The 18,380-nt window shown below is 34.1% G+C and overlaps 1 protein-coding gene across 1 annotated transcript; it reads right to left on the reverse strand.

Annotated features, from left to right (window-relative positions):
• Positions 1-750: 750 nt before the first annotated feature.
• On the reverse strand, positions 751-2,727 carry LOC123545257 (uncharacterized protein K02A2.6-like). The gene has a single exon (XM_045331603.2). The coding sequence runs from the start codon at positions 2,725-2,727 to the stop codon at positions 751-753; it is 1,977 nt and encodes a 658-aa protein (XP_045187538.2).
• Positions 2,728-18,380: the final 15,653 nt, after the last annotated feature.

Consider the following 18,380-nt stretch of genomic DNA (forward strand, 5'->3'; position numbering starts at 1 on the left):
TTAAATGAATATATAGTGCTGCATATGATACATGTAGACAACTGCTTACACAGGTATGTAAGTGCTCACCAATATTAGATTAGTCACTACTGTTAAATGTTAAAGTAATTAATAAATAACCAGCTTCATGTTTTAACTTTAATCAGTAGATCAGGAACAACAAAAGAATGACGTTGACGACGTCGCATGGTAATGACGTCGCATATATCTAAAAATAGAACAATATCACATATCTGCAAAGTTTAAAAAAAAATAAAGTTCCAATATGTATCATTGAAAAAATAAAATTTCTGAATTTCTTTTAGTAAAACAAATGTTAAATTATTTCTTCTTGGATGTTAAAATGTAATCTTTAAATTTCCATGATGGAAACCGTCTTGTACGTTTTGATTTCCTTGTATTACGTGGTTGCTGTGTGTTTGTTTCATCATTTTCATGTCCAGACAACTGGTTATCGCTATCAGTACTCTAACATCCCTACTACTCTCTCGTGTTTGATGGTTTTGCGTGTTGACAGTTATTTGTTGGTTTCGGACAGGTGCTCGTAGCAATCTCTCCCTCCAGTCATCATTTCTTAATTCGTGGAACAACTTGTACTTTGAAGCATCTCTCACACGAATCCGTCCATCTGATTGTCGTCGTACCGTTATGTTTGATCCATTTATGTCAGTTACAACATTTGGTTCTTTCTCATATGCCGGTGACCATTTGTTTATCATCTGATTTCTCACCAACACTTTATCTCCAATTTTAAACTGGTGCTTCTTGACCATCTTGACCATTGGGTGTCTTTCTTTGTTGTTTCTCCCATTTCTTTTTGTACTCTCTGTCTTTTGTTGTTATTTCTTTCTCCATTGTTTCTATATTTGGTTTGATGCTTGGAAAATGATCAAGCAGTGTTCTGACGCTTCTTTTCATCATGGCTTCATATGGAGAATAGCCTGTTGCTGGATGAGGTGTAGATCTATAACCCATAAGCATTTGTTGTATTGCAGAATAGCTGGATCTTTTTTCAATGTGAGCTATTTTCTCTGTTTTGTTCAGTACTTTCATGAAACGTTCAGCTTCTCCGTTTGCACGTGGATGCTCAGGTGTTACTCTATGGTGGTAAAACCCCATTTCTTGGGAGAATTCTTTGAATTCCACAGAATTGAACGGCGGTCCGTTATCTGACTCTAACCTCGCTGGAACTCCGTACGTCGCGAATATTCCACGTAATTTCTCACATGTTACTCGGCCTGATGTGGATCTAGTTTGCTCAACCACCAGATATCTCGTTCTTTTATCAATAATCACTAAATTATAGTGACCATCTGGATATGGTCCACCGAAATCCATGGATACTGTATGCCACTCTGTCTCTGGTATCTCTGATGGTTTGATAGGTTCTTGTTTCTGCTCAACAGTGGAAATCTGACAGTGATAACATCTGGAGATTGCATCCTCAACCAGACCGTTTAAACACGGAAACCAATATTTAGTTCTCAACATCTGCTTTGTCTCAGTTATGCCGAAATGACCCATACTATGAGCTGCTTTGACAACCACATTCTGTAGTTTCTCAGGTACAACTATCTGTCTGTTGCGTAGTATCATTCCTTGGGAGCGATAAAGGTCATGTCTTACCAAATAGTATGGTTTTATTTCTGGTCGCTTCTTGTGCATTTTCCAGTCATTTCGTCTCATGCGGTCTAACACATCTTGAAGAATGTCGTCTTTTGATGTAGCAGACTTTACTCGTTCAAGCATCGGCCCATGTTCATTGTCAACTATCATCTTGATCGTATGATCTGTATCATCGGGTTCTGTTTCACTGAGTGGATGTTGCGATAAATAGCCAATTGGATCTGCTTCGTCCTTGCCTGGCTCATATACTAATTCAAAGTCCACATCTTGCATCTCCATGATCCATTTTTCGATTCGTGGTGGTAATTTAGCACATGCTTTGTTGAACATTGGTATTAACGGCTTGTGAGACGTAATTATCTTGAATCTTGGTGCTCCGAGAAGATATATACTGAATCTCGTTTTAGCCCATTTCACAGCCAAAGCATCTTTCTCAGTTTGGCTGTATCTTTTTTCTGCCTGTGACATTGACCTGCTGATATAGTGTATAGGTTGCAGTCCCTTGTTTGTCTTCTGGAACAGTCCAGCTGACAGTCCTTCATGAAAGCTAGCTTCAGTGCGGACTATTATCGGTTTTCTTGGGTTGAAGAATGCCATCGTGTTTTCATTCGTTATGCTGTTTTTCAGTGTCTGGAATGCGTTCTCTTCTTCAGGTCCCCACGAGAACGGAATTTCTTTCCTCGTTAACCTTCGCAACGGTGCTGTAAGTACTGCATATCTCGGAATGAATTTTGAAAGGTAACCTATCATACCTAGGAAACTTCGAACCTCTTCTCTTGATTCTGGTGCTTTACATTCTTTGACTGCCCTGACTTTCTCATAAGTAGGTTTTAGTCCATCGCTTGTGAATCTGTAGCCGTAAAATTCCAAATCTTTCACTCCAAATTGACATTTCTGTTTGTTGAATGTTATGCCAAAATCTTTTGCTCTCTGTAGTACTGCTTCTAGTGTTCTGTTGTGCTCTTCCATGTTGATGCCACCAATCAGTATGTCATCTCTCTGGTTAAGACAGAAAGGAATATCCCCAAATATTCGGAACATCGCTTCGTCGAATAAATCCTGTGATGCTTTTGCCCCAAATATCAGTCTTTTCGGCCTCATATTTCCTCATGGTGTGCTAAATGTAGCTATCGACCTGGAATCTGGATGTAACATGAGCTGGTGATATCCTTGTTTCAAGTCCATTTTTGAGAATACTTTGCAGTCATGAAATTTGTAGGTAAAATCTTCTACCACTGGCGCTTGTAAGATTCTGTTTCGCTCCATGTACCTGTTTGGAAATCGAAGATCAACACTTGCTCGGATCATATGTGGTTCAAGTTTCTCTCGGTCGATTTCTAAGTATCTTGGTTGAGGTTGAACGACAAGTGGAGAACACCAAGTCACAGGTTCTCCGGGTTGCACCGTTTCGAAAATTTCTTCTTCTATGCATTCATCTAACCATCTTTTCAGTGGTTCTTGAAGATAATAGGGAACAGGTCGTGGTTTCTGAACAACTGGTGCAGCATCAGGTTTCATCGAAAATTTCACTAAGAAGTCTTCCTTGTTTTTCTTGTCTTCGATTTTACCAATTCCTTGGAAAATATCATCATATTTCTTAAGAATCTGGCCTATCTCTGTCATCTCTTGTACGCTGAAAATGGACTTTGATTCATTCTTGTATTTCAAGCGTAATTCATTTCGCTCTTTGAATGAACCATCAGCTCTTATTTCCATCATCCCTAAATCAAATAAGGAACTTTTGCTAAGCAGTGGATGAGAATTTATCCTTCCCTTGATGACAATGAATTTTGTCTCTAATCCCCTTGTTCTGTTGCTGACAGTAGCCTTGAATTCTCCTAATACCGGTAGTTTATACTGGAGAGTGCTTAATTTTGTCTTGCAGTCTTCTAGTATAATTTCATCATAAGACTTACCTTTCAGCTTTCAATATTGATAATCATCCATTACATTCACATCTGCTCCACTATCTGGTTCAATATGGACAATTACATCATTAACTGCTACTGGTATAGTCTTGTCAAGATCTTTTACCTTGTTAACTTGAATCTTGTTACATCTAATTGTGAGATGTCGTACTGAATCATTCATTGATTCAGTATCTTCATCACTTTCGTGTTCAGTATCTGTATCATTGCTTGTATGTCTGACATCTTGTGCACCTCTGTAAGGTGTCTGTTGTTTTCTTTCTTGAAATCTATTTCTGTTACGTAATCTGCCAGATCTGCAAACTGCTGCGAAGTGGTTGAATTTCCCGCATGTATCACACTTTTTACCATAAGCTGGGCACTGCTCTTTTTGAAAAGGATGTTTCCTGTGGCAATATTTACAGTTTCTACTTTTGTCATTGTCTCGTTCATCTCTCGTAGCTGAAGGCCTTTTTTCTGTTTGTTTATCCTCCCAATGTCTCCTTCCTGATGACCCATGGCTTGTATTTGAAGCTTGTTGAAGTGTCCACTTTTTATGAATGACTTTGCGTACCAGGTCCGAGTTGCTCGTTGTTTGTATAATATGTTCCAGAATACGATCGTCTATATCTGGAAATTCGCACGCTAATGCCTTTTCCCTAAGCCGTGCTGCGTACTCAACAGTTCTTTCTCCACTCATGGGTCGCATTTTGAAAAAACATATCTACAATAATGTTTATTTTTCTTCGGCGAAAAATATTCTGTGAGCTTGTTTTTCAGCTTCTCATATTTTGTCCCGGTTTCCGGATCCGGCAAACTTCTACTAAGTCTCTTAATTTCTGGCCCGCCGTAGATAAGTATTGCATCCGTCTTATCATCATCTTCTTGTATCCGAAAATATCTAAGCTGCCTTTCAAAATCATCCAACCATTCGTCCCATGAATCGCCCGCTGCTATGTGGTCTGCAGCATCCACTCTAAACGGTAATAAATCTAATTTTTTATTTCCTTCGCTCATAATCCTTCCGTGCTATGATTTTAAAGGCATCAATGGCTATCCATTGTCCGATTTTACTCTTGTCGCCAATATTAAATCTTAAAGTAATTAATAAATAACCAGCTTCATGTTTTAACTTTAATCAGTAGATCAGGAACAACAAAAGAATGACGTTGACGACGTCGCATGGTAATGACGTCGCATATATCTAAAAATAGAACAATATCACAACTACGAGTAATATGAATAATACTCCGAATATTTATAGGTTATTAGCTTTATATCGGGAAATATGCACGAGTTCTTCAGTGGAAATATTGCGCGACTTTAGGAGCGCAATATTCTTCCGCTGAAGAACGAGTGCATATTTCCCGATGCAAAGCTAATAACCTTTTTATTACATACGCATCTACACGTATAAATATTATGTAAATATCATAAATATGTTCAATAGCCTGAATAGGATTGACAATACAGAACTAAATAGAAAAAAAAGTGCAACAACACACACTGAATTATGTCACGCACATGATATGAAATTCAGGCGTCGGTGTATTGAAAAATATTGACGTTTCCGGTACCAGTGTAACTTAACGGGGATTAGAAACGAGTATGTAATAATGAAGAAATATTATTATTCCGGCACATCTCTATAGGTCGGTATAAGGACAGGAGGTTTGTTTAGAATCATGGCATAACTTCAATTGTATAAAGTCAAGATGTATTTCATTTGTTATGAAAACAGTCACGTAACCCAAGATTAAACTAAACAGTTTAAAGCTGTAACAAATTTAGTGCATGTTTATGTTTGATAAACAAGAAGTTTTGTATCGAGCTGAGTTCTTGGAATATGGCTTTTCCTGTTGGACTTTTGTACTTCCGTTTTAATTATACATAACCAATATTAAGCTACGCTCCATCTGTTATTCTCCATTTACTGTCATGGATGTTTAATTACGTATTCAATAAATAAATTAGCGACCTTATAAAATTCAAGCAACAATTTATCACTATGTTTTATGCAGTAAATTATCACTAATTAGTAATATTTGCACAAACTGTGCGACCAGTCACACATACACATTCAGAAAAGATTCTCTTTACTGTTTTAATTGCTGTTAGGAAACTGAGGTCGTTACCTTGAAAAATAAATGATACTTGTAATCCATCAGTCGCGACAATTCTGACATTAAAGCTGTAGACAAATGCATCAGTCGGGATTTCCTTTCGTGACTATTACATCTGATGAGAATTTAAAAATGAGACTGAAGAAAATTAATTAAAAGTAATTACATTCATTAGTAATGTAATGACTGCTTGGTATAATCATAATGAAAGAATTTATATTTACTTTTATACTTATTCGAATTGTTGTTGAATATGTTGTTGTTAAACAACATCTTGTATATTCTACAAACAATCTCCTGTAGTTAGATAATAAGAAAGTACATATTCTTAAATGTGGCATACTCAAAACAAAATAATGTTCCTGAATCTAAATATCCGCTTTATTTGTGCATAGTACAAGCTTTAGTTAATAGTTTGTGCAGCGAGTTATATTTTTATATAGTAAAACAACAATGCACATATGCCGCTCTATACAGAGCTATAAGAGACAAAATACATATATACATATTAACAATGTTTCAAATCTTTATATAAAGCACTGACTTAAAACATCACTCTTTATAAAAAGGGGTGAATAGTTACACTAGACTAAAATAAGCTAAAACCTAGTCACATTGTGTACCAGAATTTATAAATATTGTTTTTAGAGTTCTTTAAAACGAGCATGGTACGGACGGTATTTACAGATAAGAAAATTATATCTATTTACAAAATAAAATACTTTTCCTACATTTTGAAATATAAAAGCAGGGTTCCAGCAGTGTGTTTAGCTATTTCATTATTGGAGAAAAGCCATATAAACTTATCAGAGTCATTCATCTGTTCAAATGTGGCAAAACTATTTTTCGCAGCATTGTATAATTTATCTCTTAACTGCTTATATAACGGACAGTAAAGTATTACATGTTTTTCATCTTCCACACAGTTCTTACAATGAAAACAAGTTCTTGCATTAACATCTAGGTTCTCATATCTACCAGTCTCCAATTTCAGTGGAGCTACCCCACATCGAAACTTTGCCATGGCACTTCTGAAATGAGACGGAATAGTAGATTTCAAATAATTTTCTGTATCAAAATCACTTTTAAATAATCTATATGTCCGTAGTTTATTATTTCCATTACCTCTTTGTGATTCTACTTTATTCAATGCATCCTTCCATCCCTGAACCTCAACCTCTACCAATTTGTTTTCTACTGCTTTAACACAACTTTTACCATTTGGTGATGGCAAATCTTTGATGTGGAAAAGGCTCGTTTGTTCTAACATTTTACACATACGAAATATATAGGCTGAAGAAAGCTATAGTTAATAGTTTTGTGCATTGTGTAAGAAAGCTTTAGTTTATAGTTTGTGCATCGAGTTATATAGGTTGAAGAAAGCTTTAGTTAATAGTTTTGTGCATTGTGTAAGAAGGCTTTAGTTAATAGTTTGTGCATCGGTTTATATAGGTTGAAGAAAGCTTTAGTTATAGTTTTGTGTATTGTGTTATAACGGATGAAGAAAGCTTTAGTTAATAATTGTGTGCATTATGTTATAAAGATAAGTAGTACGATCAAACTTGAAATAAGCATAGCACAAAGGTAGAGTTTACCTTTAGCTTAAGCAAATATGTTGTTATGTAATTCAGAAATGTTTATATACTTAGAATGGGTGCAATTATTCGGACATTACTATTTCAACATACAGTTTGGTTCGTCTTTCGCTTACATAATTTAGAAGCCGTCCTAATGAAAATACATTATGATAATACACATACTACAGGTCATTTGTAAACCTTTCTTAATGTCAAGGCTACCTGCTTTCATAAGAAGTCGTTTCCGTACAATATATCGCCTGTCATCTGAATCTCAGTACAGCCGTTGTAGCACATATATCTGTTAAAACAATACTGAAACGAATGTAGGCCTTCACGTTTGACAAGCATATACGCAGTAGACGGTCCTGTTCTCACTTTCAGACGGATACAGTAGACAATGAGCCTGCCCGCTTAGCTCAGTAGGTAGAACGTTGGTCTACGGATCACGGGGTCATGAGTTCGATCCTCGGGCGCGGCATATGTTCTCCGCGACTATTTGATAAACGACATTGTGTCTGAAATCATTAGTCCTCCATCTCTGATTCATGTGGGGAAGTTGGCAGTTACTTGCGGAGAACAGGTTTGTACTGGTACAGAATCCAGGAACACTGTTGAAAAACGGCGTTAAACCCAAAACAAACAAACAAACAAACAAACAGTAGACATTGGACAGATATTAAAGCAAATATGTTTTTAACCTCTCTGAAAGAGTGTACGTAAAGTGCTATGACAAATTACTAGTACACAATAATAGAATAGGCCGATTTTATTTATGATCGTTCTCATTATTTATTTATTCATGATAGATGATGGAGATGAAAAGAAAACGCTTTGCAGTGTAAAATGTTGCTTGTCTTTCTTTCACATTTTTTTATTCAGTTGTAATTCATTCAGTTGTAATTGTAAACAATGTAAGCTTGTAATAACCATTTGATATATATTGCAATTAGCAATAAAGGGGAAAAAGCCAGCTTCAACATATTACAAAACACGACTTTTAGTGATTCTTGCTAGTCACAACAAATTACGTTACAGACATTAAACATCTTTATGAATGGTGTCGGCCTAGTACAATTTCTCCTTCTTTGCTGTATAGTAAAACAAGCACTTTTGGACATGGATTGTGAATTTTACAACAAAATTGCAGCATTGACTGCTCTGTATTTCTGAAGAGTAATACTATCCCAGCCAATATATCACAGAAAAACACCACCATCAACAATGAACTTTTTTGCTACACATCAAAGTATCTAATCCATGTTTAAATTTCACACTGACATCTGTTATGGCCGCCAGTCTAGTGTAGTTTTTTAATCCTTCCACACAGAAATGTAGTCCTGAAAAACACACATAAAACAAGTGTTAAAGGCATCAGAAATGACAAAAAAAATGTACATAGTATCAATAAATACATTTGGAATTTAACATGTCAAAGTAGGGATAGCGTCAAATTGGAAACTTCAAAATTTTAAAGAACAACTTCCTAGGATACAACGACCCGGAAGTACTTCAATACCGGGTTGACACCTAAATACCAGATCAAAATAGATTTAAGTGGAAACCTACTCGACTTTTTCACTGTTGGATAGTTATCCTCGTTTCTGTTTTTCTTACATGTCATGCCTTATATTGCCATTGTGTGTGTTAGGGATTAATCTGGATTTACACTGCCCCTTGATTTTAGAACTTGGGATTAGGGGTAAGGTTAGGTGTACCATAAACCGGTTAAAGCTCTAAGTGGTGGTTTGCTTTGTACAAGCGTGTGTGATGGGCGTGTGCACGTCCACTTGTTGGTTTGCGGTGTGGGAAGGCTCTGTTTTGGAACGTGGTTTTCCATGTTGAATATCTATCCTTGTTTTTTTGTTTGGTTTATGTTATAGTCACGATATCAAAATGAACACCAACGTGAAAGTTTTACTTCAAATAGCACTGAGACGATTTTTACGTATAACGAGCTTTTGCAATTTGACAGTATTGTCTAGTAATTGAATGAACAGTTTCGTCAAAGTCTTATTAAAGCAAGTTTTCTGAGTATTTAACGCTTTAAATGTAACTTAAAATCACTGAACGATTTCATATTGCTTACACATATCTGTGCAGGGAAACTAATAGCGTTTCTGTCTGCAGGATTTAGATTATGGAAGGAAGATATCTGTATAGAGTGAAAGTGACATAAGGGGTATAGATTTGGCTTTAGATGCATGCTTACTTTCGCGTTTACTATACATACATAATTATATTATATGAAAATACATTTCTTCCTCTTTCAACATATCTTAGACTACTGGACTTTCGTATGCATTCTTTCTATGTATTGTGGTTTATTTGCTTTCATACAACTTCCATTGAAATATTACTTATTTTCAAACATCTTCTTCAAATATAATCTATTACCTAGAATCTGTACTTAAGTACCCTGTAGAAGAGATATCTTCTTCCTTTAGCGCTTGACAATCAAAGTAACGAAAGCAGACCTTCAGTTTAAATGAAATTTAATGTGAAATATTATCGTATAAAGATCTATATTTTTTTAGATTAAGTTTTACTCAATCTTACATCTGTAGGATCTTAATTTATTTACGACATTTTGTTGGTTTGTACAAGTTTATGTCAATCGGTTATACCACAAAGCGTCACCCAGCGACGACTTCGATATTTTAATTAAGTGTAAAATTTCGATGATTAAAAGATATATTTGTAAGCGAAAATCCAAACTTTTTCAAGTAAAAGTAATTTAGAAGAAAGTATTTTGAAACGCTTCTATTTCATGTTTTTAGACACGTCCTACATTTTAATTGGCTGAAATACATACGTTTGCGCAGTTTAGACCAATTTTGAATTCTAAATATTTTTTATTTCACAACATACATACATTATGCCGAATTTACATCAACGTGTGAAGACTTTCCTTTCATATAATGTGATTTTTATGTACTGAAATAGTTTGTGTTCCATTTTTACAGTTTTTGCCAACGTATGCTACAACAATGACACACCAATAGAGCCACTTTGATGATAAGCACCTTGCAAGTGTTAAACATTAAAATCAAATCATAAACTGTTTTCGAGCAGAGAAAGTAATATTGTTTTATTTTGGATTATTTATAAAAGTGTGTACCAAAAAAATTATAGCGATTACGGTTAAACGTTATGAATTTAAATGCCTACATAAATAAAGATCGTTGTAGCGGCATCTATACTTCCTTTTACTTGAACGATGAAAAGTTTTTAAGTAATTAGAGTGCAATAAATGTATCAGATCTTACACCATGAAGCAACGTTTAAGTTCTCGATGAAGTATTCCTCTTAGGCATTTTGTATAGTCCTGTTTGAATACCTTGGATCATTAATGCAACAATATTAACGCAAAAAAGAATTTAGAATTCATGCCAAGTGAATACAAAGGTCAACATATTTACAACATTCAGCATAATTCATACCATGCTGGCGTACAGGTCGATATAACAACAACACTAACATCAACATCATTCAACACAAAATATGTCTTGCTCATGAACTAACCAGCATAGCAGAAAATGTCTCATTAAACAGAATACGCTAGTCATTTACATATGGACAGCGTTTTAAATTCGAAATTATTGAAAGCTTCAACATAGTTTAAAACGCCAAAGGTTACATACTAGTACAGATAACTGTAGAGAAATAAAAACGTATTCGAAGCTTTTGTAAGACTATAGAGTATGACTGGCTGTCATTGCAAGGGGTCAATTATGAACAATTTAGATGAGAATAACACACGCCGGGCATATTCAGTATATAAGAATAGACGGAACGAACAGGGCATGTAATTTACATTCCATTATAAAAAAACACGATTTCCTACGTTATATCATACTGATAACCTCTTACTCCCGTTTCGTGTGCAGTATTTTTACTGAAATGTATATCAGGACATCAAAGAACTGACGTTAATTTCACGTAATTTTATTTTGATGCACTAGATAAAAAGATTTTATTACAGCTATCAAAAGAGAAATATGAAATTAAAATGCGACGCAGCATTGAATTCGTCATATCACTTCTTAACTGCATAATATACAAAAATAAATCATACTTGGCAGTTGTATTTTAACGTTTCTATGGTCTGTTTCATAATATTGTTCCGAAATACAAGTTTAAAATGGAACATGAAAACAAGTTCGAAAACAAAATACATATAAAACTAAAGGTCAAGTTTTATCTGACCATGTACCATTTCAGAGTTTAAACAATTAAAACGAGTGAGATAAAATTTTAGAATTGTCGTATATTTGGTCCCTCTGGATCATGGAGTCTATCCAATGTGCAAAAATCATTTATATAAATGAGTTTCGCCTAAACCTGTGCAGGTGTGGGGGGGGGGGGGGGGGGGGGGGGGGGGGGGGATTGAGGGAGGTGGGGTAGGGCATTCATGTGCTTTGCATTTGATAATTTTTTCTCGAACAAAATTCATTAAACTGAGTTCGCTATTTATTTGCTTGGTGGCGTTCTATGACAGATTTTTTATGATTTTAGTTCCGACCGATAGACGATAGTATGCTACAATCTTGTTTCAAATGCCCTAAAAAAGATGGAACGGAGAAAATGATGAAATAAAATACACCATTCAAATTATTGGTCTTTTAACAAAACATTAAAGTAAAAATGATAAAATCAATGAATCTTTGATGATTAACTATAAGATGATTCTAATAATAACGGAAGCCTTATTAAGATAACATACAAAAATCATTTATGAAAAAGCATATCAACCGAAAATATGATCAGCAAGCAACTTAATGTAAAATAAAATGATAAAAAGAACGATGTTCAGAAATCTGATTAATTAATATATAATACATATGTAAAAGTCAAGCTTGTACATTTGATTTATGTGATCGATTTTATTTATTATTATAATGTTTTACTATAAAAAGTAACAAACCTGCTTAGGACAAAACCCTGTAAGTTGCAACCCAGGCCATGTATCCGGAAGCGGGCATTATAATCGGCCATTGACCCGCCACAGATGAGTGACGTCAGTTTTGATGTCATTTTCTACAGTGTGTCGTCGCATGAAAAACTTGTTAAAGCCGATGGTTTATATGATTAACTGAATTGAGTTATCGTAATTGTATTAAGGTATAATAAATAACTCATAAAACGGCAATGTCCTTCCTTGCGTGGTTTTAAGCACTTTCAAATCTATATTGACATTCGGGCTACGCCCTCGTGCACGTATAGGTTTAGCCGTGCTTTAACCACTACAGGCCTGCCACTGCCAATGATAAATGTATTTTAATCATGTCTTCGAGATTTTATCATCAAATTTGTATATAACCAAGATTTTAAGTTACTGTTTTATCCCATTGTTGTTTCCTATGTTCCATGAATTCTTTAAAGTAAATGTATTTTCAAATACCTGATTAAAGAGAGACAGACAAAAGCACTAAACAGCGTATCAAATTTCATATCAGTTCATCTATAAAATCTAACGATAATATGACATATCTGTTTCGGAATCACAGCCAATTTACATATGTCATGAATAAATAAGCTGTTAATTTATTTTTCTCATTACGTATAAGTTCAGTTATTTCCTGTCTGTAGTAAAGTTTGGAAGGCGCCATGGAAAACTCAACTTCGAATGTTTTCGCGCTCGATTTGCCGCACTGGCTACTTTATATAGTTATTTGATGGCTGTTAATGAAATACCCAAAACTTCTTAATAGTCACAAATCGTGAGAAATAAATATGCACTGTACAAAAATAAAATTTAAAAATTAACATGGAAGCAAAAATTGTAGAAATGGAAACGCTCGCATATTGATTAATATGTATTTCACTAATGATATATAGGCATACAGACACTAAATAGAAAAATGGCGCCAAAAAAAAAATGGTAGTCGCATAATGGCGGACACAAATAGTCCTTAGTTTGTTTGCTCTGTAGAGCTATTTTCCTTATTTTCTTTGCATTTTTTTTTTTGCTAAAATCACATGACAGATGTATGCTTGACATGTAGGTAGCATTTTCATAATGAAATAACAACATGACAAAATTTTTCATGGAAACTTAGATCATACACCACCAGTATAATTTGGTGTCTCATTTTTTAGCTGATTTTGCAGTTTGTGTGTTTGACTGAAATTATTTTTCTTGCATCAAACATGACCCCCACTTTTCTTTTGATTTTTAGTTAGCACTGACAATATTCTTGAAGAAAATATAAGTTACAGAAATTTAAAATGGGTCCTGATGTGTGCTGCGGTCATCGGAAATAGGTCAGTTTTATATAGAATAAAGAACAACAACTATTTAGTGTGTTATAACCTATAAGATGACATTGGTAAAAAATGAAATCTGGCCAGATGATGGTGGGAATGGGCTAGTTTGATAAGAATTTGATAGAAAATGACAAATTAATTGCAATTTTGTTGAAAATGAGGATAAAATCCAAAAATATCACATTTTCACTGTTTTGGGTGTATTTTTTTCAAAAACTGCATATTTATAGGATACTGATTGCTATATTCTGGCCATCAGAGGTAAAAGTGAACATCTATAACAGTTTAAATGTGTAATTTGCATGCAGATCAGAGTAGAAAATGTCAAAACAGGGCAGAACAAGGCTGAATTTAGGGTAACTGCTTCAAAATTATGTCGCAACAGCTATTTTTGACAAAATCTGACGCTTTGTCTTATGGTACTGAAAATGCCATAAAAACTTGGAAACTGGTGATATCAAGCTAAAACCTTGTATTTCTTCATGCATTTGGGTTTCTTGTACATTTCGGATGAAATTGGCACACTGTCAGAGAAAAAAGTTTTTCTTATAGGCATACAGACACTAAATAGAAAAATGGCGCCAAAAAAATGGTAGTCGCATAATGGCGGACACAAATAGTCCTTAGTTGTTTTTGCTCTGTAGAGCTATTTTCCTTATTTTCTTTGCATTTTTTTTGCTAAAATCACATGACAGATGTATGCTTGACATGTAGGTAGCATTTTCATAATGAAATAACAACATGACAAAATTTTTCATGGAAACTTAGATCATACACCACCAGTATAATTTGGGGTCTCATTTTTTAGCTGATTTTGCAGTTTGTGTGTTTGACTGAAATTATTTTTCTTGCATCAAACATGACCCCCACTTTTCTTTTGATTTTTAGTTAGCACTGACAATATTCTTGAAGAAAATATAAGTTACAGAAATTTAAAATGGGTCCTGATGTGTGCTGCGGTCATCGGAAATAGGTCAGTTTTATATAGAATAAAGAACAACAACTATTTAGTGTGTTATAACCTATATCTATATAGATCGACAAGGATATTAAATATTTCACGATAACGCTATAAAGTTTAAAACAAGGATATACATTTTGATATAGTATAAGAACAGTTTCTTTTAAATTAAAAAAATATTTTATGATGATAGGTTATTCATTAAAAACTTCATGTTGTTTCTCATAAAGTCAAAGGGATATCTTGAGGGGTCGATCAACCAATAGATAACAACAAATACTAGTTTCTAATATGCAATCCAAAGTAAACATGATATAGAAGCGTTATGTCTGGAATGTCCCTATCCAGAAGAACTAACAAATTACTACAACACCGCTGAACTGGTATGTGTCAAATACGTAACCAGGTATGTTCTTAGTTGTGGCTGGGTATATTGTCATGTAAAAATTAAATTTCGTCAAAGTTCGTCATAAAGAAACAGACAATTTCCATTTTATATCTATCAGAAATGTTATACTATTTAATAATATAACACACTCTCAATATGACAGTCTATTTGACTGAAAATTGTATATGTTCTTAATTTAACACTGACTAACTACCGTATCATATTCTGTTTACAGAGCTTGCCAATGATATATGTTATATAAATCATCCACCTGGTGCTGACATGTTCCAGGAAGAAAATAGTGCATTTATGTGACTGAAGGATAGGATTATGTAGACTATCAACTACAAGCCAACATTAACGTTTTAACTTCTGCGTTATCTGCAATAGTTTGATGACAGTGTCTCCTTTTTCATCTAAATAGTTGAAAACTGATCGAATTTTGATGTATCCCCGACCATTCCAAAGAAACCATTTAATCGGGAAACATTAGCATACACTGAATATTTTGTGCTGCACATTGCGTTCACCCATACAACTGCTTACCTATGTATGTATGTGTTCATCAATATAAGATCAAATACTATCAATACTAGGAATAATTATATATTTTTCAAGCTTACAAGTCGTCACAAACATGAACAGTAATAGAAAAACTTAGAAAGGAAGTGTAAGACCAAGTGGTTTATATATGGGGGAAGAAAAAAACAATCATTATGATAACTTTCCAACAGGGAAAACCAAGCTCCAAATAACGCAGCCTCCCCAACCGTTAACCCAGCACGCGGACGTGCACACGACCAACACACACACACTCTCACACAAAGCAAACACTATGGGGGCACAGGTCTTTGAATGTGTGTTTCCTGTTGGATCCTCTGGATACATCTTTCTTATATGCGTTATTTAACAAATGTTCTTTCCTTTAAATCTCCATTTACTGTCATATGATGTTTGATCATATATGTAATGAATAGGCTTGTGACATTATAACATTCAAGCACCAATTTATCATTAAGTTTTATGCAGTAAATAATTACTAATTAGTAATATTTACACAAATTGCGTGACCAACCACACATAAATATTAACAAAAAAATGTTTTCCTTACTGCTCTAAGTCCTGTAAGAAAGCTGAGATCGTGCCTTTGAAATAATAATGATACCTGTAATTTATCAGTCAGGACAGTATTGACATTAAAGATGTAGACAAATGTTTCATGACAACTAATGAGAATTTAAAAATGAATTTGAAGGCAAAAATATGAAAACTTAATCAAATGTTATAGTATTCAGTCTTATTTAATGACTGCCTTGATATAATTATTTTGAAAGAAGAATTTATATTTACTTTTTGTATTGTATGGACTTGCGGTTGAAAATGCTGTTTCATACCGGTTGTTTTGCTAATGCATGAGTTTTTATGTGACGGGGGACGGCAGAAGATGTGCTTTCAAGAAGTGAACCTAGTTCGTTCTACATCAGCAATGTTTATCATAGATGATATTACAAACGTTACAAGCAACAACCAGAATATTAAAGTCAATATTTTGTCAGTAGTTTAATGCTTTTTATGCTTGTTTTGTAAATGTTGGCAGTAAGATCAAACTTAAAACAGGTATGGAACAAACGTACGAGTTAACCTGTAGCTTTTGCAAAACATAACTTTTTACAATCATAAGTGTTTACATGCTTAGGATGGGCGCATACTGTGTGGTCATTGGGATATTGCTATTTCAAAATTCAGTTTAGTTCAGGTTTCGCTTACATATTTGAGAATCCGTCCAAATAATTTTACATTATGATCATACACATGATTCATGCCATTTGAAACAGTTCTTATTGTTAAGGCGACATGTACTCAGAAGAAGATATTTCGTCCAATTAGATACATAGAAGACGGTCCTATCATCACTTTCAAACTGGACACAACAATGTTTTACGTCTCTGTACTGATACTAACATCTTTTTAGCGATTAGTTGAACTGTGTTGTAATTATTACAGCGAATTCATTCTATTAGATATGGTCTATTGTAATAAAATAGTAAATAAGTCGCTCAACACGACATAAATGAAACTGCTGTTGACTCGGTTTGATTGAGCATGTTCATGGACGGTAGTAGAAATGCATCTTCTTTTTGGGATATTGACAGATGTTTTAGTTTGACGCCGTTAAAAGCGACTAATAAAATAAAGCATTGAAACAACGATGAAAAGTAATGTTATGAACGCCGGAAAACTGGAGAAGAAAACATAGCTTATCTATTTATAAACAGAATATTTTTACACTGATTTCACTAAACGAATTGAATTAAAAAGCGATAGCCTGTCCGATAGGGTTAACAAAAAATAGACATCTTTTCATAAGTTAGTCTTAGTTATAGATTATGTTTGGGCCGGGCAAAACTTAGATTGTATTAAGCAGAGGTAAAGTGTTTTGATAATGTTTCCAGTAAGCGGCCCAGTGTGTCCATTCCATTCATTCAGTGTTTAAGAGATGAAAATAAAACAATACAACAGTTAGCACCGAATTACACAAAATTTGCACAGTGAAGTAGCCACATTTATTTGCAAGCTGAGTTTGTGTGGATCAAATTATTTTCTTCCACAATTCTTTCATTCGGTTATAAACAAAAAGATCTTGTTATTTAATTTACATTTGATTTATATTGCAATTAGCAATAAAGGGAAAACCAACTTTAACATTCTACAAAAAACGACTTTTGGTGATTCTCGTTACTCGCGATAAATTATGTAACAGGCATTTAAACTTTCTTAAATACCAGATCAAAATAACGTTTGAGTTCAATCTGTTCGACTTTGATTATTTTCATTGTCATTGTACCTAAATAAACAAAATCATATGAGTTTTACTAAAAGTAGCATTCAAACAGTTTTCCCAGACTTTCGCGATATAGCAGGTTTGCTAAGTAAAATTGAACGAAGTTTCATCGAAGTGTTATCAAAGCAAGTTTTTTGAATATTAAAACGCTTACAAATGCGAGCTGCTTACAGAACGATTTCGTTTAGTTTACACATAATACATAAAATCATATTTAACTTTTTCCATTTTTAAGGGGTGACTGTTTTGATTTTTTTCATAAATATCTATTTTTTTTCCAGGTGGACTTGCTGTTATCGTAGTTTTTTTTTATAATCTTAAAATGTATTGTTAGATAACTATTTGGTGAACTGTGGATTGATTTAATTATCTGGGCACGAAATGTCATGGTTTAGCCAAAACGGCTTTTTTTCCGTAGGGATACGAATTCGTTGAATTATTCTTTTTAACACACAAATAAACAGTACGTTTACAAACAAAGATATTGCTTTGCGGCAATGACAATGAGATCAAATATCATCAATTCTCACGAGAGAACACCCTGCACTTAAACACCTTATAGAAAAGATACAATCTTCCTTTTGCTCTTGCTAATTTTGCGTTTTTATATAAAAGTAGCGAAAGCAGACCTTCATTTTAAATCAACTTTTAAAAAATGAAAATAATATCGTTTTAAGATCTATATT

Source organism: Mercenaria mercenaria, chromosome 1 (genome assembly GCF_021730395.1).
Source record: "Mercenaria mercenaria strain notata chromosome 1, MADL_Memer_1, whole genome shotgun sequence".
Taxonomy (NCBI): domain Eukaryota; kingdom Metazoa; phylum Mollusca; class Bivalvia; order Venerida; family Veneridae; genus Mercenaria; species Mercenaria mercenaria.